General features: G+C 40.1%; 5 protein-coding genes across 7 annotated transcripts; 3 read left to right on the top strand and 2 right to left on the bottom strand.

Moving 5' to 3' along the window:
- Positions 1-3,847: 3,847 nt before the first annotated feature.
- On the top strand, positions 3,848-4,422 carry LOC132786103 (drosulfakinins). Its single transcript, XM_060792522.1, has one exon. The coding sequence runs from the start codon at positions 3,860-3,862 to the stop codon at positions 4,283-4,285; it is 426 nt and encodes a 141-aa protein (XP_060648505.1). The 5' UTR covers positions 3,848-3,859; the 3' UTR covers positions 4,286-4,422.
- An 8,770-nt stretch (positions 4,423-13,192) lies between these two features.
- LOC132786255 (uncharacterized) lies at positions 13,193-21,154 on the top strand. Of its 3 annotated transcripts, none has more exons than XM_060792743.1 (7): positions 13,193-13,830; positions 15,947-16,310; positions 16,365-16,591; positions 17,473-18,372; positions 18,479-18,776; positions 18,949-19,241; positions 19,774-21,154. In XM_060792743.1, the coding sequence occupies exons 1-7, from the start codon at positions 13,628-13,630 to the stop codon at positions 20,756-20,758; spliced, it is 3,270 nt and encodes a 1,089-aa protein (XP_060648726.1). In that variant the 5' UTR covers positions 13,193-13,627; the 3' UTR covers positions 20,759-21,154. The 3 variants fall into 3 exon arrangements, with proteins under 3 accessions (XP_060648726.1, XP_060648727.1, XP_060648728.1); XM_060792744.1 differs by having other exon boundaries at positions 18,521-18,776; XM_060792745.1 differs by lacking the exons at positions 13,193-13,830; positions 15,947-16,310; positions 16,365-16,591 and adding an exon at positions 17,171-17,291.
- A 752-nt stretch (positions 21,155-21,906) lies between these two features.
- LOC132785434 (glycine N-methyltransferase) lies at positions 21,907-23,269 on the top strand. The gene is made up of 4 exons (XM_060791531.1): positions 21,907-22,180; positions 22,241-22,368; positions 22,436-22,692; positions 22,955-23,269. Exons 1-4 carry the CDS (start codon positions 21,963-21,965, stop codon positions 23,222-23,224), a joined length of 873 nt encoding a protein of 290 aa, XP_060647514.1. The 5' UTR covers positions 21,907-21,962; the 3' UTR covers positions 23,225-23,269.
- LOC132785435 (uncharacterized) lies at positions 22,001-23,633 on the bottom strand. Its single transcript, XM_060791533.1, has one exon. It carries the CDS (start codon positions 23,479-23,481, stop codon positions 23,335-23,337), a length of 147 nt encoding a protein of 48 aa, XP_060647516.1. The 5' UTR covers positions 23,482-23,633; the 3' UTR covers positions 22,001-23,334.
- Positions 23,634-24,120: 487 nt separating this feature from the next.
- LOC132785433 (nuclear pore complex protein Nup88) lies at positions 24,121-26,411 on the bottom strand. The gene has a single exon (XM_060791530.1). It carries the CDS (start codon positions 26,338-26,340, stop codon positions 24,202-24,204), a length of 2,139 nt encoding a protein of 712 aa, XP_060647513.1. The 5' UTR covers positions 26,341-26,411; the 3' UTR covers positions 24,121-24,201.
- Between the last annotated feature and the right edge of the window lie 139 nt (positions 26,412-26,550).

Here is a 26,550-nt window from a genome sequence, read left to right on the forward strand (position 1 = left end):
CAGAAATACTTCAAATAGCTGTTAACAACTAAGTAACTAATACTACAAGCGAAAGTTGAACATGCATAAATTTTGACTGATGAAATCAGCGAGAGATCTGCAGGGAGCGAAAGACAAATAAAGATAGACAGAGACAGCGAAAGAGAGAGAGGGAGAGAGAGATGGGTTGACTGGTCGCGAGATTGTCGAGAATTTCGGAAGACGATTTAAAGTTGAAAGCTGTCGGCAAACAAGAGACGATTTCACTTCCAGTTTTTACTCATAATATTATATGTATTATGCCGAAAGCAAAGATCATCGCAATTCAACTTCAACTCCAGCATCAGAGTCGAGTCAGCGTCAGCGTCAGCGTCAGCTACGGCTCTCAACTTTAACATCCACTTCATGAACTTGTTGTATATTAAAAGATACAAATGCCCAGCTGTAGATACAGCAAGAAAGATACAGATACACAGCACACACCACACACCACACACGGCTGCAATTCGGGTGAGCAGGTTAATTTAAAGCCCAAAGTCAACGAGAGAGTTGCATCAGTGGCCCAGTCCACTTTGTTGTCGCTCGTTTTTCTTTTTTTTCTGTTTTTGGTTTTTTTTTTTGGTCAACAATAATTACAGGTGGGCTTATTACCTGCATCTATAGCCATTTACCTTTATGTGCGTATTACCTAATTGCCGGCAGGCGCGAAATGTATCTTTTGTCCAGCGGCCAGCGTATAAATCAAAATTGGCAGTTCCAGTTCCATGGCCCAGGAATTATATATTATATATATACTACTACATCTGTGTATATATCTCTTTGGCACTCTTTGGGACTTTTTGGTGCCATTGCGTAAGCGATTTTTCAATTAAAAAACAGCCGCATAGCCGGACGGATGGATGGATGGATGGAAGCATGATGTCTGGGACGAGGACAAGCTTGGCCAAGCCAAAGAGCTTGAGTTGTCCCACTAGCTACTCTTTGTCAGCGGCACAGAGAGACTACTTGGCTTTATGGAAATTCCACATTTATGCAACGCGAAAATGCGGCGAAGAAAAACGTTTTTCCATTTCCAGTTTGACTGGAATACCAAAACGCCGACTTGGTCAACCTGGTCAAGCAGGCAAATTGCTGAACAACTAGTACCATAAGTTTTGTGCTTAGACCAATATCTTGGCTACTTATCTTGGCCTGGTCAAGTGTGGTTGAACCCTAGGGCTAATTCAGCTGGAGGGTTTTTTGTGTAAAATACTCGTGGAGACTCTTTCATCAATTGCAATCAGGCATTGCATTTAACAATGTCAACGTTTAATCACCTGTAGTCAGATTAGATGTAATCACCGCTGGAAAAACGCTTGCTCCACATTTCTGAAACACAACTAGCTATTAATCCAAAAAGTAAACTCGTTATAGTAAGTATTATCTAGCGGACGACGAATAACTTGAACGTATCTCACGTTCACAACAAGCGAAGCGAACGAAATGAAACGAAACTGGAAGAGCAAAAAAGTCAACCAGATATAACATAATTGCGACTGACAATGTAGAAGATCTTGTCGAGAGCTCTTGTCGTATACTAATGTATTCATTCATTCTTTATTTGAATTATGAATAGTAACTTCTAATCGTGTGGTTGTTTGTTCCTAAACAGACTATGACATAACTTTGTCTGCACTAAATGTTTTGACTTAAAGGTGAGCTTAAAAATAGCTGCGGAATTTCAGAATATTATTTTGTATAATCTATAACATGCGATATACATACATATGATAAAAGAGTGTGAGTTTTGCTATTGAAAATATTGCAGTTTGAGGTTTTTTGATGAGTAAAGTAACAGTTCGTTAATAGATTAGTCTATGCTTTTAGTTAAACCAAGGCAAACAGAATAGTTAACTAAATAAATAGATAATTAAATGAGATATATATTTCTATTACATCATATACTTATGACAAAAGCTGAAACATTTAAAAATTGTTATGTTCATTCATTTATGGAAAATATAAAAAACATTCTTCAATCATAAAATATTTACATACTATATTAGAAAAGGAAAAGGTGGGTTGAACAACAACAAAGTTGATTACGGAAGTGAAAAAGTTGTTTTTGAAAAATATTTATTTTTATTAATATAAAATACTTTTATAAGTGTGATGTGCACTTCAACGTCTGATTGAAGCATCTATTTCTGTAGCCGCTGGCAAAGTGATGTGACAATTGGTAAGCGTATAAGCTCGAACTTAAGAACCGCTTTTTTTGATTGCGTGAGCAGCAATCGAGAGACCTCGAAACACCTGCAAGTAAGTCTCGTAAGTCGTCAACAGAAACAAAAACACAGCACTACAACAACAACAACAACAAAAAGATCTCACTACCACAAAGACTAACATGAACACATCAGAAGCAGGCAGCAGGCAGCAGGCAGTGATAGTGTCCAAATCATGGAGTGGCTCCTCTCTTGAGCATGGCTATTACCAATAGATTGAAACGTGCCGGCTACGACCCACAAAACTTGTGGATTTTGTCTTGTTTCTAATGCTTGTATCGAAGGCATAGGCTTAGCTTTGCTTTGCTTGGCGTTGCTTTTTGCACAGTTTGCTGCGAGACTTGGGCTCTCTGGGTCGCCAGATGTGTGTGTGTGTGTCTCTGGGACTGGTTGTGGACTATTGACAACTCTACAGAGAGAGATTGTCTCTCTGGATGTGTGTGTGTGTGTGTTGTGTTGTGTCCAAGTCTGCGGACCGCTGCATTGGGCTGCGACTGCGGCTTTGGATTGCGGTTTGTTTATTGATAAACTCGTAGATACTTTTCTCTATAGCTGTTAATTTGGTCTTTTATGTACCTCTCTGTCTTTGTGTGTTTATGTGTGCTTGCGCCTGTGTCTGTGTGTGAGTGTGTGTGAAGTTGAATATGTATTGGTGTGTCTACTATTCGATTGAATCTTTGGAATGCGGACAATCCGGTCAGCAAATGGAATTCTTTTACACAGCAACATAGACACAGCGAAAACTGCCTCAATGCGGTCAATTGGAGGGAGTCAGCACACTTGACATGCAACGCTCTGCCTCGCCTACAACCACTTGTCTTCTACCTCACCGCCCATCTCCCACCTCTTGAGCACCTTTACGCTGCTCTTTAAAGTGGTTCAACAGGCAAGCACTTAATTAAAGACGCCGTCAATGGAACACAACAAAAGGGCGACAATTTCTAAATTGATTAATAAATCTTACATAACTGGTATGCTCGGCATTTCAGGGCTTTTGATAGCACGCTTTAGATGAGTTTAAAGAAGAATTGGATGTAACTGTAATGGTGGAATAGTAGTAGAAATATTGGTAGTAAAATAAAATAAATAAAAGCATTGCTAGTATAAACTTTAAGAGAATTTAGTATGTGTTTACTAATAATATAGATTAAAGTAGAATTTTGTTATGATCGAATTCCCAATTCAAATGTTGTTAAATGTTATTCCAGAAAAGAAGTAGATAAGAACATTATCTACCAAAAATAGCTTTGTTAATAGCACTATCTAATAGTATTAGAAAAAATAACTAATAGTAATAGCTATCGCAGTCAATATGTTCATTCACCTGCCAGTAACTCAAATTCACCTTTTCTGCTCCACCAGCGAATGTTCTTTAAATTTAATTATCACCTAAGCAGCCACCGATTTGTTTTGCTCCTGTGATAATTCAATCGCGTCAATCAAGTGTCAAGTTTTCCAACGCACCAAGGGAATTGCATGTCAGATGCTTTTCAAGCGGCATCGGGAATAATAAAAAATTATAATTTTGTGCCACACAAGGGATAAGAGTTCACCTATAAAAGCAGTGCAGCTTGGCTTCCAATTGGTATTCGTTCCAGAGACAGACAACAGCAAAGATGTTGCGGTATAGAAGCCCCAGGACTTATTCGGGCGTCTTATCGCTTCTAGTGTTGAGCATTTACATGCTGCTGGTTGTGCCGACTCTTGCACACACCGGGAACTTGGATTCCGGCAAGGAGGAACTGCAATTACGGGATCTGGAGCCCAAGTTGGAGACAGAGACTGGCATGCTGAGTGAACACGGATCAGGACCATCGATTTCACGTTTTTCCAGCAACAGACGCAATCAGAGATCCTTCGGCTTCACACCAAAACTCTTCTCAATACCACGCTCCAAGTTGCCCATCGAATTGGGCATTCTTGTGGACACCGATGATGGCGAGCGTCCGAAGCGCTTTGATGACTATGGACATATGCGATTTGGTAAACGAGGTGGCGATGAGCAGTTTGATGATTACGGCCATATGCGCTTTGGACGTTAAAACTAAGCTAATTCGATCTACATATATAGAATATACGAGTATTTAGGGGTCTCGACGTAATTTGATTTTGTAAATAGTACATAACAATATATGCATACGTGTATAATCCTGCTATAACTGAATAAAACGATTTTGCATTCCACAAGTGGAAATTCACTTATTTTATTGCTTTGAAATTTAACCAGCAAAAATTTCGTAGCATACAATTAGGCACTGCCTAAAATTACTCCACAATTTACATAGTTGCTCCTCAGCTGTTCCATATCGTACAAAAAAAATATATTTCTTAATGAAAAACGGTTTAGTCTTGCACATTCTAAATAACTTGACTTGATAATAAGTTTGTAAAGCATGTCAAAGTAGTTAAACAAATTACTCATAGAGTTTGAGAATTATTTGTGTAAATAGTGTTGCATACTTTTCGTTGTCAATTTCAGCTAGCTAACCAATTACAGTTGGGAAGCAATAATACTGCGAGATGCTGTTCTAAAAGGTAGTTGCTATGTCACTTGTAGCATTTAGCTTCCAAGCGAAGGCGGCATTCGCCTGGGCGCAACATTCAAATAGTAAAGAATAAAAACTCGAATAGCAATACAATTTTTATGCATATTTGTCAATAAAAAAAATGATTATGATTCAATATTGAACATTGTATGAACAACTTAAGCAGGATAATAAATAAATAAATATTTAAATAAGAAGTAATCGTTTTTTATGTACAATTCTTAGTATACTTGAATGTAGGAATAGTACGCAAGAAGTCTCTCCTCTTAGTCCTCAAAACTTAAACTCCTTTTACTATTCACTTTATTTTCCGACTTAAATTAGCTTCTAAGGCGGTTTCGCTGTGACGTGTCTAGGTTAACGAAGTCAACCAAACATTTAGCTTGTAATCTACAAATTTATTGTCGAGTGTTTAGCCATAAAAGCGTGTGCAGTGGCCCAATTACGAACACCTTGTTTTGCTATTCCACAGCAAGAATCTTTGGGTGCAACAACTAAGCCGCCGAATCAACTTGGTAAGCCGATGCAATCGACTGTCCCAATTCGGTGAAATAAGAATGAAGTAAGGAGGAGGCTGCACCAAAGACCGTCACTTAGTTCTGACAACACAGCATTCTTCTCAAAGATTGACCCAATTCGTGTACATACGCGTTGCGAACCTGTTTCCCCCATTCGGGTGGCTTCGAGCATCTCTATCGACGGCGTTCGTCCAGGCCAGACACAGGCTGGCACACACAGCCAGAGCCAGGCATAAATTAATATGACTAGGCCACCTTGAGCTGCACACGCGCCTGTCTAATGGTTGCCACAAAAAAAACAAAATAGAGGAAAAAATATTGGTCAAATCATGTTGTACGAAAATTCAGAATGAGCACAAAACAAGCACAATTTGGGGCACTTCCCACGCAGGTTTTTCCACTTTTTGTATTTTTCGGCTTTCGGCAAACGGGAACTGCAATTCGAGATCATTGGTCAAGGTGGACAGCCAAACTAGCCAAACACTGACCTACTCCAATAAGCAAACACAAAGATAAACTAGATGTAATCACATCTCTCCTAACATATGATATGCACTCGTACTCTCGACATAAAGCACCGCAAATGATGGGTATTAGTGTCTTAATTATGGGCATGAGCCAAGCCATGGGCAACGAATTTTTTGGCTAATCCCCAAGTAGCTGTCGCCATCTGTCGACGTACATCAGCTTCAGTCATCAGCCTCTAGTCATGGGCCTGCAGACAAATGATCAGATTACGAGCACTTTGCACATAACCCGCAGCAGCAGCAGTCGGCACAGCACAACAATTTCTGCTTTTGTATTGCTGCCACAGACGCGACGCAAACTTGCTGCCACAGCGGCGGCAGCTGACGCTTTGACCGACTCTAAGTGGACGTCGCGTCGTCGTCGTCGTCGTTGTTGTGGATGCCGCTTTGGACGCTGCTAAATTGCTCTTGAGCAGTTTAGTCTCGTTATTGGCTTCACGCGCTTCGGTCGCTGTTTCGGCTGCAGCTTCCAATTGCCGCCTCGCGGTTGCAGCATGCTAAAAAGAAAACTCCAAATGTGTCTAAGCATAACAAGAACTTAAAGTGAACAAAAAGCAAAAACAAACAAACAATAATTGGCAAACAAAATAAAAACAGAAAAGGGAAAAACTGTAATTGAAGTGAAGTCATTTACAATGCAATGTTGTGGATATTAAACTCAGTTGAATACAAATGCAAAATAGGTAAGTTAACTTTGAGTTTTAATACACAAAATGATAAACGAGTACAAGTATGCGATCATTAATACTTAAAATAATAGACGAGTATGAGTACAAATTTCAGACTCTTCTTCATATTACACATACGACACGTTGCTTATGTAAATCAATTATTTGCTTACATTCTTCATGCAACTAGAATGCTACGCACTTAACTAGTAGATTATTTCTAATTAAAATTAAATAATAAAACAGTGTAACAACTGTACTTGGTAGCCAGCAATAATTGCCGCTCTAATGTGTCGAAACAAACACAGATGCAATCAATCGCTTAGCGGGATTCACTCATAGCTGTTTTGTTTTGCTCCTCTCGGCAATTGAATTAAGTTCAATAAGCTGAACTCGTTCAGTTTGCAACTGGTCTGTGTTGTGTGTTAGTTGCATGCCACACGGTGACTGTCCGTTTGGCCGCATTTGCTGTTCGCGCTGCCAGCAGGGATCTCTCGAGTTTTCATGCAATTATTTTCAGATTTTCTCCACAAGAAAACACGGCTGTTGGCTGCTGGCTGCTGCTGGCTGCGTGACAGGTCTATGGTTTAGAAACTGGAGCATCGATGGCGATGCGCTCTCCAGTTGGCCGTTGTCGTTTTGTGTGGCAGCTGTGATAGTCGGTAGTTGCTCGACTGGCTGCCAGTTCTAAAGGTGGGTCACAGCCATAACTTCTTTTGCCTCTGCAAACGCATCTCATGCACTCATGTCGTCGTCGCACAATTGCAATCGAATAAGTAGGTAGGCAGCAGATAGACTCGTCGACTTGTTTTCCATCCACGTCGAGACATTTCCAATCCAATCAAGCGTTTACAGCTACTTAACTGTTGTCTTATCGAGCTACTTATGAGAATGCGCTAATAAATCTGGCGTAATTGGACTTGGACAACTCTTCTACTTATATGACGGTTTTAATTAGTTGTTCTAACTGCTATGCCAATTATTATTGTACATCATTTAATTGACACTAGTAATCGTGTAAACTAATATTTTATCAGAATAATTTTGTTGGTCAGTTCTTTGGCACACATCGAACATTCCTCATATTTTATTGGGATTGCGAATTGTTATTGAACATCATTTAATTGGCATTAGTAATAGAGTAAAGTAATATTATTTGATGGCTATTTCTTTTAAAATATATAAATTATTAGGCACAACAAACATCAAACTTTCTTCAACAATTATAACTTGAAATTTCGAAATATTTCTCACTCTTCAATTCGTTGCTCAAATCTTTGCTCAATCTCAAACACAATTCTTAATCGTATAATTAACATAACAAAGCAACATTATCGCCTAAGTACGCATCGTGGGGGTGTCTCAAACTTTCCCTTCAAATGTGTTAAACGATCCACAGTCAGCGGGCAGAATTATGATTCAGATCTAACAGCACAAACCTCAACAATAACCAGAGAACAGTTACGAACTTTAAACCAACAATTCAACAATCGTAACGATCTAACAAACAATCTGATGGTGTCAATGAGCAGCTATAATTTAGCAACAACTCAAGTGCCGCCTCCAGTGGAGGAGGGAAGGAGGGAGGAAACATCAAGAAGTCTGAGCTGACCCACAAAGCATGCGCCATTTGAACTCAGCTGACCGAAATAAATGAAAGTCGAAGAAAGAAGTCGCTTAAATTGCAATAAAACATTTCAGCGCCTAATGAATTTCCATAAGTAGAAGTTCTATAGTACCGCTAGCAGTTGAAATTTATGCTACCAGATGTACAAAGTAAATGTAGATGTCTGCTATAAGTATACTATAATATGTATATGTAAGTTAGTTTGTGTGCTCTTTGGGGCAATTTATGGCGCAGAGTTCATGAGCAGTCACGCTTTTTTGAGCAAATTTCTTTGTTGGATTTCATTATCTACGCCGTAATGCTCACCTTATGGGTGCATTGTTCGGCCCAGCCTAATAACTCTCTTAGATATGGTATATACATATACTAAATATAGTATATAGTATATTATGTGTAGTAAAGCATGAGATGTTTGTAGCTTGCAAACTTGTCAATAGAGTTCTGCTCATCTCTTTGCAATTATTCAAAATTACAACTCACTTTTAACCTTTGATTCATTTTTGCTTTTCACCATTCATGTCTTCATGAATGGATTTTGGCACACGCTTCACCACACTCACAATGGCAATAACTTTTTTCGCGAATTGCTGCCAAACACACGAACTTCATTTTCTTAATATGCGCAACTCTGTCGCGACGCCGATTAAGTTGCACGAATATCAGTTGTATTTTTTTTTTGCAGCTAACAATTTCAGCTATTGTTAAATAGTGGAAACGTGTTGAAAAAGAAGATGAAACGCTTCAAGTCGTAGTAGTAATAGTGAAATGCCGTAACGAGTAGCACAATGTGACAATTGTTGTGCCTTTGCCGAGCATTTTCAGTGACTCGTGACACAATGCGCGCATATTTCGCAGTTCGTAAACAAAAACCACCCGAAAGTAACCCAAATTTAAGTACACACATTACACTGAAGATACACTCAGAAGACTGAAGAAAGTTAGATTGCGATAAGGGGGACAATGGCCACAGTCATTAGATGCCACAACCTTACTCAATTTGATGCTATAATCATTACTTGATTGGGGTCTAATTCTTGACAAGTTCATTTTATATAATGTTGTTGCTTATGTAACTTGTAGTTGGGTTTAATTGAAAGTGAAACGCAAACTGAGAAGTGATTTTTGTGTTGGGAATGAAGTACTAAAAATGTGTCTAAAATTTGGCAATTAGGAAAAGTGAAACAGAGAAGCAATAAAGGAATAAATGTTTGCAGTAAAATGATTGAACATTATTTTGAGCTTGAGTTTATTGAATAGTAAATAAAGATTTAAAGCTATAAAGTGGTTTAAAAAATATATAAAAATAAATATTCAACTCTTCTTTCTTTATATTATTTTTCCATGGTTTCTTCTTTAAAAAACAATTTAGAAAACTCTTCTTTTTTATATATTTCTATGTAATATATATAGCAGTATGTACATTTACCTTTTGTTTTAGTCTGTGCGCTGTGTGGAGTGCATGTCAGATACGCAATGCTAGACACAAGAGGCAAGGAATCCACCGTATCCGACTGAGTGCCGCAGGGGGGCGTAGGCTATTACGCTGCAGCCACTCCGAATGTATCTCTGTGTCTGTATGTGTATCTGCATCTTCAAGCTTGCCTGCATTCGGCGGCAGTGTAATAGAGTAAAATGTATGACTAATTTCTTAAAATTGTTGCGGTTGCCAAAGCGATTAAATAAAACAAACCTAAAACAATTAAAGGCAAACAGTCAGACAGACACACAGAGAGACGGACAAACTAACAGAATTGGACAGAGAAAGTGATGTGATCATGGATCATCATGGTGAGCACGATGATCATGTTATTTGTTAGATACATTACATTAGCAGCAGCAAACAACAAAATGAAACAATTGCTATTTTTACGCAGTCGAGTACAACACGAAATTGCAGCCACAAAGGCTGTAAACTGAATAAATAAAGTATCTCACAGATACATTTTCTATGTTTGAGGCATTTTCCTCCCATTCATGCTGCATCCTATTATAGGTTTTTTATCGCCTTGGCGTTGAAAAGTAAAAGCCGCTGGAAAGTTCTAACAGTTAAATGTCGCTTGCTTTGCGTTTGAAGACAGAGAGAGAGAAAGAGAGATGAGCGATACAGGTTTTTCCTATCAGCTCGTTGGCATCTTTTTAACTGTTTCACTGGGCTAATCAAAATGAAAAGAAAAGCGGCAAAGAGACACATCTATAGTAGCTGACGACAGTTGTAGACAGAGAGCATGTTGGCCTCAGGCGATCCAAAATAAAAGTAAGAGTTTATCACACACACAATGGATGGCTATTAGTTGCTTGGCTGTTTGTTTTATGTAGATATACAATTTAATTAGTCGTAACTCTTGGACTGTTATCTCATGAATACTCAACGAACTACAAAACGAAAACAAAAAAACAATATGACAATTTCGATCAATTGCAAAACAAAAGCCGCAAAATTAATTATGCAAATGTTTATTTAAATACCCAAATTGAATTAAAGTTTTTACAGACCACAACAACATCACGTTCCTTGACTGTTAAATATCTTTAATGTAGGCCCGAAATGTGCATATCATGTACCTATGAATTATATGGCATTAATAATATATACGCTAACATATGTCAATCGCCGGCTGGAGGAAAGTTTTGAACTCACGATGCTTGGCTTTAACTTTGTAGCCGGTGAAAGGGACACGTGCTTGAACCATTTTAAATGTACAATATATTGATTGATACGGCGATGTATGAGAGACCAGAGCAGAGATTTGAAATGAAAGCGAAAGACTGAAAAAATCAAATGGTATTATAAGGAAGAGAATACTATAACTTTCCGTTTGCTTTGTGGCATATGAGAAGATATTCTTTTATTTAAAATTAGATGTTAAATATTACAATAAGAATGAATTAAAAATCAACAATACCACAGATTATCTTTCAATTTCAAAGATTGGTATTAAATATTGTACGCCCAACATATTTATTTGCTAAGGTAAAGCTTGCAAAATATGAATGTCTAGCTTATCATGCTATCCACAATGTTATAGTTTTAATGTACCAGAAAATTTATTAGACGATTTAATCTCTCCTACAAACATGTAGTCTTAAATTACAAAATAGAAAAATAGTTCAACATGATATGTCATTAATTTTCATATAAAAGATTGTCTCATCGCCACATAAACTAATTTGAAACATGCTGCAATTATTATATAAAAGATTTTAGTTGCCATAAAGTTAAAAGGGTTTGCGTTTTAATGTGTAAATTATGGGTCGAAAGGAACACACAAAATGTTGTAAATTAATTTTCATAAGCATCAGCATAAGCAGAGCATTGCCCAAGGCATAAAGCACATGCAATATGAGTAGAAGTTCGCTCACTTATTCTACTAAGGTAACTATTTCCACGGTAGACCGAGCAGAGCTCAAGATAAGATTGAAAACTTGAGTTGAGTGCATTTTATAATAATGCAGTCGGAAAACAAGTCCCACGAGGCAGCTCCAATTATTGTTGTTAATGCTCGGTCATTGATTTCGAAAAGTAACATTTGCACTTACGCAAATGGTTAAACTATGGTAAAAACCGGCCATCAATGAGCCACCAAATGTGGATGTTTGGTGATCGGTGAGGCCAATCTCCGAGATATTCGAAACTTGATATTGACATTGGGCGACCAAAACTGCAGAGGGCACATTGCACAAATATACAAAAAACCAAAACCTTTGCGTAAATGTTGAGCCACTCATTCATTCATTCACCTATGCAAATAGCAGCTGCAGCGGCTTCTCTAGTTGTTTGTCAAATAATGCCAAACATTGTTCGCCGCATAATGGAAGTTACATACAAAAACATTTGGCCAAGTGATTGTTGATGTTGAAAATCCGTCGCGGACTCGTTCGTCTTCATCAGCAGCAGCAGCAAACCCGCTTAGCAAAAATTTTTGTTGGCCACATATGTGATATATTTGTAGCTGTATATGTATCTTCATCTATCTGCAGCTGGAGTTGAAGCTCTGCTCTGCTACCCACTTACGCCAGCGATAATATTGTTATTGTTATTGTGCACACACAAATAAAAGCACACACACTTGCACACACATAAAAGCACACACACACAGACACTCTCACATTGAGTTGGCAACACTGTTGGCCGTTACGTTGCTTGGCCATTTCTTTTGGCCACTTCACTTCGTGTTAAGCTAGCGCGTTGCTCGGGGGCTCTTTTTTTTTGAATTGCTCGCCTCGGCTTTGACGCTCATCGACATTTCAGCTGCGAACGAAGCGCGCAGTCGCTTTGTGGCATCCAACGAACTCAGATGCCGATCGTGAACACGTTAAGAATACTTTGAGACAGCAATCGGGGCTGCTTCTATTGCTACTGTTGCAATTGCTGTGGGTGCAACAACAATCGTATTTTATTCGTGTGTTGCCAAATCAATCAAGGCCAACTAAGCGCCTAAAGTCAGTGTCAAGGTGTGTGTTAGAAATAGTGCATGTGTCTATTTAACTAGTTAGTATATGTGTGTGTGTGTGGCACTTTGCTAATTACTGCAGATATCTCTGCTGTATAGTGAAAGTATCTTAAAGATACACGGTGCCCAGAGAGTGTTAACGCGTTGTGTTTCTGTATTGTGCTGTGCTGTGCTGTGCGTTAAGCGCAAATTGTTAACATTTTTCCAGTACAACAATTGCATTTTATGTTGCAATTTATTAGCGAAACAAGCAAAAATCAAAAACAAAAACCACCTCGATTCAATGCAGCAAACATCAACAACAATCATAGTAACTGCAGCCAAAAAAGCCCATTAACAATTTGAAATACGTTTTTCCTCATGTCGAATTCCACAAACAACCACGAATATAGCAGATAGATAGGCTTTAACCTGATTGTAATCTATTTATGTTCGCACTCGTACTTGTTATTTTAGTATCTATTATTATTATTATGTTTATGTTTATTTTGTGTTGTTGTTGTCTATTTTTTTTTTTTCGTTGTCTTGCAAGCAGCTAATTAATGAGCCAACACGTTGGTTGGCCACCAAATCACGCCAGGCAAACACCTCGAAGCCGTCGTCACAACATCTCTATAGCGCTCTTTCGCTTGCGCTCACTCTACCCATCTCTTTCGCGCTCCTTCGGTCGTGCGCCCTATGCAAAGTGTTAACTCAAAGTCTCGTGCAGTGAATTTTTATGTTGTTGCTCTCCTCGCTACTCGGTTGTGGCTTGTGTAATGGCAACAATTATTTCGCTAAAAATGTTGGAAAATTAACGTTCAATGTGCATAATTGAAATTCATTTGCCCGCTAATTGCGCACAAATTGCAGACAAACAAAAAAAATCATAATAACAACAACTACGTGAAATACCAAAAACTTACAAAAAAGAGCGAAACAAAAGAGTACCGTGGCATGTGCCACAACAACAATCCGAAGAACAGCGACATCAACAACAACATTTAGCTGCAATTCGCGGCTTGCGGTTTTTTATCAAGTGTTTTTTGTGTGTGGCAGTTCGATGATATGGTAACCTCCTGCAAACTCGACTCCCAATCAGTTGTGGCAGTTCCCAAAATGAATTCGGTGCGCACCCGTAAACCAGCGAGCAGTAACAGCAACTCTTCAGGCTTTCGGCTACTGGACGGCGATCAGCTCGAGAACAATTCGAGTGTCAGTCGAAATTCGATATACAAACTAAAGATCGATCTTATGTTTGACGATTCCAGGTGAGTGTAAAGAACCAAAAAACAGTTCTAATTTACTAACAAGAATATGCTAAAAGTTCTATGATTAGAACACACTTAATAACTTGTATGTGATACAAATTCTAAAGAAGAAAATCATAAATCATAAAGAATATTTCTGACTAGAACATCTTCTTCATTAATATAAATTAAGAACATTTCTGACTAGAACACGTTCTTTAATATTAATTAATATTTAATAGATTAAAATAATTTGAGTTAAGGCAAACATAAAATAAAACCAAAATCAAGCAAAAAGATTAGCAAAGATTTAAAGTATGTCTCATACATATTTAATAAAAACCATTCTCTTAGTGAAAAGATTATTAAAGGAATTGAAAGTATCTCAAATTTATAATCATCCAACGCTAGATATATTCGCTACTTAATATGCAACTCTCTATAGATAATCAATAGTAAACAGCACTAAAAATGCTCTAAATATCTTCCAATAAAAAAAAACAGCATCCTAAACGCTTGCTTAGCACTTCGTTTTGCATAGGTTTTCAAAGTATCTCAACAATAAAACTTTTTATTGTCAAAAAATCCCAAGCTGACAGCAGAAGAGTAACAAACTCCAAAGTAAACTTAGAATGTTTGTGTTATGCACAGCTTGTCCAACTTTCAACAGCTTCGATTTAAGCACTTTCGTTCTCGAAGTCTCAAAAGTGTCAAAGATACGCAGAGCAAAGACAGAGCATTGACAGAGCTGAAGATACACGATAGATGACAGTTTAGTTGGGAAACGACATCGTAAATAGAAGACGCATCGTCGCAACGTTTCTTTTACCGTTTGACCAAAATTTCCATAAGCAACAAATGAACAGTTAGTTCATAAATGTATCCAAAAGATACAACAGATAGATAGAGAGAGACAGATCAAATGATGGATCGATAGAGAGATAGAGTGAGTGAGAGAGAGGGAAGGCGCGAGAGTCATTGAGTCGAGTAACACTTGCTGCGATGATTAAATATTCAACGATATTGTGTGACACACATTCGCCTAGTGAACTAATTGATTAAAAAAGAAAACTTTTGCTTCTCTCCCCCCGCCACCATCCGACCAACCACTTGACACCAGCTTCATTCATATTCAAAATACTTGATCGCCGCAACGTTCTCCCTCCCAAAAATAGACGCAGATACATTTCCGATTTGATGTCAACTAGCGGTAAACGGAATAGCTTCTATTGGGAACACACAGCGAATGCGACACTCTTCTTCTCTTCAGATCTCTCAGAGACCTGTTGACAAACTAGCAGACACCACATTCGCCACATGTGCCATTTGTTAATAATCATTTGAGCCTCATTCGACGGCTCCCTTCCGCATTTACAGGATGTTTGTTGTTGCTGCTGTTTCTAATCAACAGTCACTTGCCAATTCATAGGCATTGGCTTATGTTACTTAGTGCATAGATATTTGTAAATGTGTGTGAGTGTGAGAGTGTTAGTGTTAGTGTGTGCATGCATAGACATGCTAAAATTAGTTGGCGCAACTTTCACAAAAAAAATAGTCAGCCAAGTTTTGTCGTAGAGAACCACTTAAACAATTTAACTACCTGAGAAGAGAATCGCTTGGCTACAATTTCGAGTAGCTTTCCAATGATTTGGCAAACCACTTAAATCATTACCAATTGCAAAATAATTTGGCTAAATTAAAAACATACAAAATGTTCTCAGCAACGCTTTAGAACTAACTGTGGAATAATTCTTGAAAATTAAAAGAAATTAGCTAGCAAAATAAAATCATATAATAACAGATGATTTACTTTATTACAATTTATATAATAAAATATTTAAAAATCCAAAATAGGAGTATAATAAAATACTATCAGCATCGCTTAATGATTGATTCACTTTACATAATTTTCACTTAACTGTGTTTAGTACAACAATTTACATATTTCTCGCTTAATAATCACTTGCAAAAATTACTGTTGCTCCACGTAACGTCTTTTGGCCTAAGTATCAATTTTATCGGTTTAATAGTTTATTTTAGGGTTTATTAATTTCATTATTTCATTTATTATTCAATTTAATAATTTTTTAATTATTAATTTTTCTCATTTATTGACTTTACTTTCTTGCCTTGGCAGATCAATGCGCAGCAACCGCCTCGACGATCCACGAGGATCGCATCGCACGCGTTCCATCATCATGTATGGACGTAGTGAGCTGGCCAGCACCTCGGGTGACAATCCGCGTTCGTTGAGCAGCTTCCTCCAGGAGTCCAGCGAGTCAGCCAAGGTGCTTGCCGAGGCGGCCAAGAACGATGTGCAGCGCATTAGCAACAGCGTGCAGGCTCAGATCGAACAGTTGTTCACCGACGTGGCCAAGGATGCCACCAACAGTTTCGATGTCACCTGCTTGGGTTGCTTGCCGCTCAAGGATAAGGTGACCAGTCTGCAAGGATTGCAGGAGCCACTGCGTCAACTCTATCTCGACGAGATGACCAAGAAGGTAAGGCAAATGTTCTAATATCATTAACTCTGCTAATATTGAAAACTTCTATAGAAATTAAAGTCGGGTTATTTGGACATATGCGCCACGGGTTTGCGCATTAAGCTTAGTGCCAAGCTCAATGAGGAGGAGAATGATTCCAGCATTACGCCATTTCACAACATTGCCGTGTGGTCAGCGGTCAAGTTTGTCATTTCGGATTCAGATGGCGGCGCTGCATTTTTGCCACTAATCACAGATCCGGATAACATTGATAAGACGGCGTTATTTCAGCCATTGAGGTAAGTGTTTGATACTTAACTGCACATTAAAGATAACTGCATGTTTTCCTTGGTAAATGCTAATTTCAATGCTATAAACTTGAACGCTTAAAATGCGCACTTTGCAAAACTGCATAAATTTGTTTGCAATGTTTGAGTGTTTGTTATTCAATCATCAACCTTTGTTGATAAATTCAAAAGGAAGGCCACTAATTATAGTATTTGCTTCCAGCCGCTAATTCCCTAACTTATAAATTTTGCCTTATTTTTTGGTAGTACAAATGTGTATTCAAATTAACAGCATTTTTAGCATAACTGCAAAAAATGTATTAGTTAAAGTTAAAACATTTGAGGTCGCCACTTAAAAAAGTATAGTTATATGATGGAAAATCACTTCTCCATATTCCACAAAATTTTACCTGTGATAGTTTTCTAGCATTAGACACAAATAATACAGCCATCAAGATGAAGACCTTTGCAGCCATTGCTCTACCAATAATGGTAGTATTAATTTTACTTATAGTTAACCTTTTTAAATAAATAAATACAGCCATACGCATTGATATTCCTTTCATTCCCTATTAAGCATAAAATTTGAATATAAATCTAAATAAAACTAAATATTAGACATTTTTGAAGTCTCATCTGAAAAATATTTTAAGTTGGCAATCCACAAACAAGTCTTTAGTTTCATCAGCCAACTTTCTTATTACGAATTTAAGTTAGTTTAGTTTTTCTTTTTAAATATGCAAATTTAAGTGCTCGAAAAGTCGAACAGTGACCTAAAATTGGTCAACTTAGTTCATTCTCTTGATTGTGCTATACTAATTAGATAATTAAATAATTCGCCTCAATGTTCTATATTAATACTCTTAATACTCTTTATTCTCTACCCCTCTTAGCGCCATTGAGCAGCTGGCTGTGGAGCAGAGCGAGCACATGCATGCGCCCATCTTTGCGGTGGTCATGCGCTCGGCCAGTGCACCCAAGATACTCGAGTGTCATGGCTTCATCTGCAAGAGCACCGAGGATGCCATCGTCATTGCGGCCACGCTCTACCAGAGCCTGATGGCGCATGTGAGCACCAATTCGCATCGCAGCACCAAGCGATGCACGCCACGTCAACAGAACGGTGTGAGCTGCATCAGCATTGCCAGCAGCTCGGCGTTGACCAGTTCCAACTATTTGTCACGCTCCCAGGTTGCGCCCAGTTTGAATGGCAGACGCAGCTCGTTCCGCAGCAGCAGCGCCGGAACTGGCAGCCAAATGGGAATGGGTTCAGCGACTCCTTCGAGATCCACACGCAAGAAGCGCGTGTCGAGCAGTTCGCTCAGTTCCAACAGCAATGTGATCAACGAGGCGGCGGAGATTGAAACCTCCACGGAGGAGCGCAAACGCAAATCACACAAAACGAAGCGAGCGCCGCCAGTGCCAGCTCCAAATGTGCTCGGTGGCTACAGCAAGGGAGCAGCATCCAGCTCCGGTCGCAGCAATAATATCGTATGCAACAATGGCCATGTGAATCGATTGCATCATCATGGTCAGAAGAAGCCAACGACGCCCACAATGCCGATGGCCATGCCGCTGCCCATGCCCAATGGCAATGCGAATGCCCGCAAGATCAGCGATCTGGTTGGCGCTGTGGGCGCTGTGAGTGCAGCCGGAGATGGTGATATACTGACACGTGTGGCCATTCCAAGATCGGGAAGTTTCCTCAACACCGGCGGACTGACGCGCTACAAATCTCGAGCGGCACGACGCACCAACTCGGGCAAATTGGGAGGCGGCGGTGGCGGAGGAGGGTGAGTAGACATACTAACGCATTAGGGTCAGCTAGCTGTGTATTTATTAACTGTGTGGCTGACCCGAAATTGGGTTTAACATTGTTCTACAATTTTTGGTGAAAAGGTTTGGTTTGGTTGATTGGCATCGTTTGAATTGTGCTTCTAGTTCCCCACTTGGTTTCAGTGAATTGTTTAATGAATTTCGACTGCACGAGAATCTGCATTCGTTGGACGACATTCTGTACGCCATCATCGATGCCGATGGCATGTCCTTCAACGATCTCAAGCCCATCTACAAGGAGTTTCTGCTCAAGCTTGCTGTCACGTTGACACAGGACGAACTCTTTCAGCGCTCGAAGAACATTATGCGACGACAGAAGAAAAAGAAACAAAAGCGCAAGACCAGCTTGAATGGCTCACAGGTAAGCAATATATATGCTGGTGAATATTCCGTCTGTCTGTCTGTCTGCATGCTTAAACACTTTCAACTCGGCAACTATAGAAGTTAATGCCATCAAATTTTCAGTCAACAATCTTCTATTGTTACTCATTAATGCAGCTTTCTTAATTATCTATATTCACTTTACTTTACAGAAGAAAACGAAGAGCATTTTCTTTGGCACCAAGAGCCTGAAGAAGGTTTTTCAACTCGGTCAGTTTCGCAGCTGCCGCGGCAAACTGACAAAGCCCACGCATGCCAAGGATTCCTCGGGCACCATGGAGAGCTCCGGCAAGCGGCGACTGACGCCTCCCATCATCATTGGCCCACCGACGAGCCAAAGCCATCAGCAGCAGCAACGCAATCGAGCGGCCACAAGTGGCTCCGATGTCTCCGTGGTGCGTAATGAACATGCTCTCCAAGGCATTCATCGCAACAGCAGCAGCGGGTAAGCAAAATATGGCATAGAGAGCTAACTACACAGAGAGAATATAGGGAGAAGTTTTGAATTCTGGCTACAAAATTTAATGTCATAAAGAGACTATCCCAAAAAAAACCTGAAATCAATAAAATGAAAAGCCAATATTTAGTTAGTTTTATTTTCAACATATTATTCTTTTTTTTGGGTATATAGTAGTAATTTTTTTCATTTTCCATTTAATTTTTGTGTTATTCTTTTTTATAAATTTGTAAATATTTTTATTTGTTAATAAAGTTAAAATTTAACTTTTCATAAACTCATATTTTTATCTTTATTTAAAATATTGCTTAAATCGTGAATGAAATTTAGACACCTCCTTGAAAGGACTAGTAGAAAACATTCAACATTTTTTTTTAGTTTAGTAAATCCATCAAATTATAGAATTTCAAGATGATTAGTTTCCATTTCAATTGTTAATGTACTAAACTATAGTCAAACTTTTCTCTCTGCGTATAACTAGTGTACTGTCATCAAAACTAATCCACTTCTTCCTCTGTAGATACGTCTCTTGCTCGGAGTGCAGCTACGACTCGGAGTCGTGCACTTGTGCCTCGGCAGATCGCTGCTACTGTAGTCTGCGCACCGAGCATCTGAACCACAAGTTGCGCCAGAAGAACGAACGCAACATGGCCATGGCCAATGCAAGGAAGCCAGCTGGCAATGCAGCCGCAACAGCAGCGGCAGCAGGAGCTGGCAATCGCCATTCTCTGATATCGTGCAAGTCGGATGAGAAGTGCTACTGCTCCATGGTGGAGGAGGAGCCCAACAGCACACTGGAGCACGACTCGGCCAATTCGCACTCAGACACAACAACCTGGTGTGACACCGACAGCTGTGTGAGTGCCAGCAAATGCTACTGCAAGCGCACGCATCGACGCCAGCGGGTGAATGCGGCACCTGTGAGCGAGGATTCGCTGAATCAACAGCATAGATCGCGAGCCAGCTCAAGGAAGCCCAAGCCGAGCGAGAAACTGGGACTCGACTACGAGCTCTTCACCATTGGCGGCAACAGCAAGCCGGTGCAGCCGCATGAGGCGCTCAGCGTGAAGAAGAGTGTCGAGGCTGCCGCCGTGTTTGCGGACATGAAACTCAGCCAGACGACGGACATCAAAAGCCTGTGCCCGCCGCTGATGCCGTCTGGTCATGGCCAGAAGCAGAGCATGCGTCAGAGCAACGCCAGCTGCCATTCGAATGGCTCCTCACGCCGTTCACTCTACCGCACACGTGAATCGATCAGCACTGATCGCCTAGGCCATGGCCATGGCAATGGCAATGTGAATGCCATGATGATGCCTGCACTGCATTTGAGCTCGAGTGGTGCATCGCACAAGTCGTGCAGTGCCGATGATCTGCTTATCAATATCAAGGCTCTGGAGAAGGCCGCCTCCATTCGCAGCAGTGTGAGCAGAAGCCGCATGGCCAGCTATCAATCGATGCGTGCCGTGAGCGCTTCTCTCGAGGATTCGCTGGGGTATTTGCCATAGAATTTCAATAGAATACTCAAATCCCATAGTGCTTAAGTCAACATACTTCTAAATAATATCTATTCAAGAATAAATACTCCTAATCTACTTTATTCTAACTTACTATATAAATCTTAGACATCACGGCTTATGTTTCTCAAGTCAATTGGGACAGACTTAATTAAACAGCTTCAATTGCCTTGCGAAACGTAATCATCATTTAAAAATAATATTTTTATTATATTGTCGTACTTATAGCGAACTCGTGACATTAGTATTAAGGCTTGAAACTCTTCGATAAGCAAACAGACGAGGTGCAATACGAAAACCATTATAAACAAACAATATACGATCCTAGTTTCCAACGCAGTGCAATATTTACTAAGCTTATTAACAAATAAAACGATCTTATATACTATGCAAAAATATACTTTTTGATTACTTTCTTCTGTGGTGTACTATATATACACATTATAGAGGTGGGTTTTACTGAAAAAAAAACTAGCAAAAATCCCTCAAAAAGGGAAAAAGTTTTTAAAGGTAAACAATTCTTTGAAATATTCATGGATCACTTTCAGATATGTAATTCCTAGACTCAATTGGGATTATAATATGTACATATATGAGCAATAATAATAAGTACAATAAAAAAAATACCATACAGATTAGGAAATCGAAGTATGGAAGTACTTCGATCATAAAATTCTGCATCTCATCTTTACACTAAAGGATAATTTTGAGTAAAAAGTTAAAAGAATTCAATTAGTTTCCTAATAATAAAATCAGATATATCTAGTGCGATATAAGATCAAATGATCTATCTACGTACAAAGGATTGTGACGAAAGCAAAGTGGAATGACAACTTGTTGTTGCCGAATGATTATACATATTATTATTTTGGGCACGTCTAATCAAATTCTAATCACGATGAGGTCAGTGTCAGGTCACAACAACAACAACAGCCACATCGAAAAAGCGAAACGTGTACAATTTGCAGCAGATGTTGGCGCTAGGCGTCGTATGCTTTAGCTGAAGCCCCCGCTGTCCCAGGTCAAAATAGACGGGAGAGTGATAAGATTACGCTTGAGTATGTGTGAGTCTGTGTGTGTGTTGCCCAGCTGTTGGAGAATGAGTCAAAATGGGAAGTGGATGCGAAACGAAAATTTATTCGAATTGGATCTGCTGCCGAGTGCTAAAGTGCCAAAGTGACATAGAGCCTGTGAAATGACCACCTCATCCGCCGATAGTGTTTTTGTGACCCGTTCCGAGGGTATCTCAGCCGAAGGAGTGAGGGATCAGTATGCCGATGGCAAGGCTGCCAAGGTCTGGGAGATCTTCATCGGAGACAAGAACTCGCGCACGGACAACTACAAGAATTTCCTGGTCGAGTTGCTGCGCCAAAAGGGCTGCAAGCGCATCCTGGATGTGGCATGTGGCACGGGGTAAGCATTAAACACATGATCTCACACTTTGTCAGTGAAATCATGGACCATCCTTTGCAGAGTCGACTCCATAATGCTGCTGGAGGAAGGCTTTGAAGTGACCTCTGTGGATGCGTCAGACAAGATGTTGAAATATGCACTCAAGGAGCGCTGGAATCGCCGCAAGGAAAGCGCCTTTGACCAGTGGAGTAAGTTATCATAGTAAGAAGTTTTTTTTCAGGTGTGACTCATCCTTGTTTCCTCTCCCCCTTATAGCCATTGAGGAGGCCAACTGGCTGTCACTGTATGATGACATACAGGAACAGATCGGCACTGGTTTCGATGCCGTCATTTGCCTGGGCAACTCCTTTGCCCATTTGATGGATGCCTCTGGGGATCAGCGTGAGCACAAGCAGGCCATCAAGAACTTTGAAAAGTGCCTCAAGCCAGGCGGCATTCTGCTCATCGATCATCGCAATTATGATAACATCCTGGAAACTGGAGCAACACCTGCCAAGAGCATCTATTACAACGTAAGTTGAAAGTCATCGCTTCCAGAATAGTATTAGATTATTCACATTAATTAAAAACAATTAAACGACACTTCCCATTGACTTACGACTAGAAACAACAAGTCATCATCAAAGCACTGATAACAAAAAGCAAATTGCTTTCATTTACAAAATCTCACAACATCTCTAATCTTCGATTCTGGCACAAGCGTAAAACTATTCCCATGACTTGCAGAATCCAAAATTAAATGTTTGTTTGTTTGTTTTTTTCAACTTTTTTTAGACGAGTCATACGGCGGACATCAAAACATCCGTTCTGTTCTATTGCGGCAAACCAGCTTTGGTCTCCATGGACTATCAGATCGAAGGCAATAAGCTAGCCAGCGAATTCCGTCTCTCCTATTATCCCCACGAACTGAAGCGTTTCACAGAGATCCTGAACGAGATCTTCGGCAGCCAGGCCAAGCACAAGCTGTATGGTGACTTCAAGGAAATGACTGTGGTCCAGAATCCTGCTTTCTATATACATTTGATTGAGAAGCCTAGAGTTTAAGTTTCCACTATTGCACAATATACAATTATTATTATTTTAGAGAAACATCTCGATTTATCATTTATTATTCACATTTTATATATAGTATTTCCGTTTGCTCTCGTGTCGCATTACGTCAGCAACATATATTTGCTGATAATGGCACTAAAGCACAGTGTCACCATCAGAGCCTCAATCACAAACGGAGACTTGGTCTTAATGAAGTGGGACAATCGCGTGCACAACAAAATAAATCGGAAGAGCAGTAATGAAGCCATTTCAGACAGCTGTTGCTGAACGCGACGACATCGAGACTTCACTTAATTTTACTTCAAAACTGTAGACAGACCCCGACAGAAAGTGACTGAAAGTGACTGAAACGCAAAAAAAACGATTTCAAAACTTGCCTGCATAAGCATTTACTTAACACGACTCATTAGATATGTGAATAAATGAATCGATTGCGACCACACCAAACACATGGGATCAATGGCTACGAAATGTACTAAAGTGTCTATATAACGCATGTCTATACTATATTAGACTAGTACTATAAGGAAGGCGACATAAAGAAGTAAAAACAATGCAAGGTTCCTAGGTTTCTAAAAGCGAAAGCATTTATAAGTTCTATCAAGTTAGGAAGCAGACATCTTATGTACATATCATTACAATAGAAAAAACACTAATTAAAATGATAATCCTGCTTAGCTTCACAGCTACAGGGTATTCGAATGACAAAACCTCAATTCAATTAAGTTTGTTTTTTGTTTATTCCGCACAATTATCGTCATCTTTCGTACTTGTTGACAGCGGATTTCTATGTATAGCTCGATTTAAGTTTTGCAAGCTCAGTGAAAAAGATTATGAAAACAAACACAATCGTATAATATTTTTCGTTTCAGTTTCGACAACATGAATTAAACATACATAGATTTTAATTATTTGTGTTATAAAGAATCAATACATAAGATACACATTTTTTTTATGTTTTCGGCACATTATGTGCCCACAATCTTATTCATTCGCTTGATATCGGCAATTTGACGATCAATTTCGCTGGACAACTGAGTTAAGACATCGGTTATGGTGCGTTGCTGTTTCTCGGGCAGCTCATAGGTACTGCTCTTGCCGCTCTCCTGCGACTTGCCAATATGATAGCGCTGTTTGTTCGACGTCTTTTTGGCTGTATCCAAGGCAGCTGCCAGGCTCTTGGTGGCCTTATTGATGCGTGCCACCTCAAGCGTAAATTCACGTTCCGCCACCACATTGTTGGGCAGCGTAGTGTTGGCCTCCTGCATTAGCTTCTGGCAACGGCGTACAAGAAGCTCCTGATTATCGCTGATCTCCTCGAAACGTTCGGCCAGTTTGTGAGCACGCTCACTGATAATTTCGCGCTCATGCTCCAGACTCTTGATCTCCTCCAGCTGCTGTTTCTTCTGCAGCTTAATGCAATTGATACGCTTGGCGAATTCAGCGCGCACCAGCTCATGGCGCTTAAGATATTGGGAACGCAACACTTCAATGGATTGATTAAGCAACTCGTAGCGTTCGTGAGCCGATGATGCATTCAATTTGTTGGCCAATATGGGTTGACTGACGCTGCGCTGCAGCAATCCCTTAATGGTATCCACAAACGATGGACCCATGCCCTGTTGCTCCAGGACAGCATCCGTGACTTTGCGCAAAGTCTGATCCTTGGGTGTCATGAGCAATTGGGCATCGATGACCAGCTTGAGACTGATCACCTGGCCGCTGCTCAGCAACAATACAAGTCCGGCGGGCATCTGCAGCAATGCAATGCCAAAGACGGCATTGATGCGATCACTTGAATCAAACTTGGTGCACAATATGTATTCGGCGCTCGAGGCCGACGCCAAAGCTAGTTGATTGTCTGCGGCCTCACTGTCCAGGAAACGTTGCAACTCGGCTATAAAGTTGACAGTGATAATATGTAATCCCGCATTATGGTAGGCAAAATAACGCATCTCGTTGATAAGATCACGCTTCAAATATATCGGACAGTTGTATATGTCGCCGGTTCCATTGGCCGCGCTCGAGGAAAGACCCAATTCGAGTTCTACAGTCTCCGTGACATGGAGTGTCCACTCAGAAGGTTCAATAAGCAAGCCATCGTCCACCTCGTTCAAATAGTGCTCTGTGGTCTCTGCCTCTAACAGCAACGCATGATGTAGCTTGCCAGTTGACTCTGCAATGATTACAGTTGGTGGCAATGAAGGTATAATCAATAGAGCACACGATTCCAGACCGTAGTTGGCACTAGTTTGGGGTGATATGGTTATAGGTCCTTGCAGGCGTGTCACCTCCGAATCGATGCCGGCTAGCAAAATGTAGATGTTGCCATTCTCTCGCAATATGACAATGGGCCACTCGACTCTTTCCTTCTTGGCTTTTGCGGCCGCAAGTGTTTTGTTGCTTTGGTTCAAACTGTTCGTGGTGGTTGAGAGTATGTTGCTGTCTTCATTGCGTGACTTGACAGCTGGCGCAATATCAAAATCAACTGAGAGTTCACCAAAGTCCGAAAGCGAAGTATTTGCACCCGTTTTCACTGTATGCGGTCCAACTTTCCACACATGACGTAGTTTGGTGTGATTGTACACACGAATAGTGTTGTTTGAGAACAGTACAAGAAGCGTGGAGTCCGAGACGGAATCCGGATGCCAACGCACTTGGCGAACTTCCAGTTGCGGATTGTTTTGAAACAGCAACGCATCTAAACTGTATGTGCGACACGTGATTTTTGCCTTGCCATCCATAAAGTTACCATTGGGTCCACTCCGGCGAGGCACCTCCAATATGGAGACGCCTTGTGGTCCACTCAACGCCACCAGGGAGCCTTCATTAGAGACCACAACACGATCGACGTACAGGCCAACAGTGTTCGATGGTATTAGCGTCTGATAGCTGACGAGTAGTTTGCCGGCACTCTTTGATTCCGGATGCAGTTGCGCGACGCGCCAATTTGTCACCAGCAAGCAGGATTCATTTGAGTCCCAAGCGTAGAGCAGATCATCCTTGCAGTCGAGTAGATTTTGCGTTTGCGGCACAATTGGCAGGCCATTGCGTATTTTCGTAAATAATTCGGTTTTATTTAATTCCAAGACATCTGTCAGCGCCATAGCGGTAGCGATGGAGTCACATCGACGTGCCACTATCGATACTATTGATATATCGATGTTTTTGGAATTGTTTATTTCTTGGGCAGTATTCGATATTTTTTTTGCACGAATAAATGTATTGGAATTGAACAAATTATTTAATTATATTTAAAACAAAGTAAATATACTATTTTATTTACAAATTTTATGAATTAATCAACTGTTCTGTTC

The sequence above is a fragment of the Drosophila nasuta genome, chromosome 2R, assembly GCF_023558535.2.
Source record: "Drosophila nasuta strain 15112-1781.00 chromosome 2R, ASM2355853v1, whole genome shotgun sequence".
In the NCBI taxonomy this organism is placed as follows: domain Eukaryota; kingdom Metazoa; phylum Arthropoda; class Insecta; order Diptera; family Drosophilidae; genus Drosophila; species Drosophila nasuta.

Bases quoted from the DNA above. Each gene is read 5' to 3' on its own strand.
- LOC132785434 (XM_060791531.1), top strand. From the start codon at position 21,963: ATGACCACCTCATCCGCCGATAGTGTTTTTGTGACCCGTTCCGAGGGT. The intron at 22,181-22,240 runs GTAAGCATTAAA...CATCCTTTGCAG, and splicing joins GATGTGGCATGTGGCACGGG to AGTCGACTCCATAATGCTGC. The intron at 22,369-22,435 runs GTAAGTTATCAT...TCCCCCTTATAG, and splicing joins AAGCGCCTTTGACCAGTGGA to CCATTGAGGAGGCCAACTGG.
- LOC132786103 (XM_060792522.1), top strand. From the start codon at position 3,860: ATGTTGCGGTATAGAAGCCCCAGGACTTATTCGGGCGTCTTATCGCTT.
- LOC132785435 (XM_060791533.1), bottom strand. From the start codon at position 23,481: ATGGCTTCATTACTGCTCTTCCGATTTATTTTGTTGTGCACGCGATTG.
- LOC132785433 (XM_060791530.1), bottom strand. From the start codon at position 26,340: ATGGCGCTGACAGATGTCTTGGAATTAAATAAAACCGAATTATTTACG.
- LOC132786255 (XM_060792743.1), top strand. From the start codon at position 13,628: ATGGTAACCTCCTGCAAACTCGACTCCCAATCAGTTGTGGCAGTTCCC. The intron at 16,311-16,364 runs GTAAGGCAAATG...AAACTTCTATAG, and splicing joins TCGACGAGATGACCAAGAAG to AAATTAAAGTCGGGTTATTT. The intron at 18,777-18,948 runs GTAAGCAATATA...TTTACTTTACAG, and splicing joins CCAGCTTGAATGGCTCACAG to AAGAAAACGAAGAGCATTTT.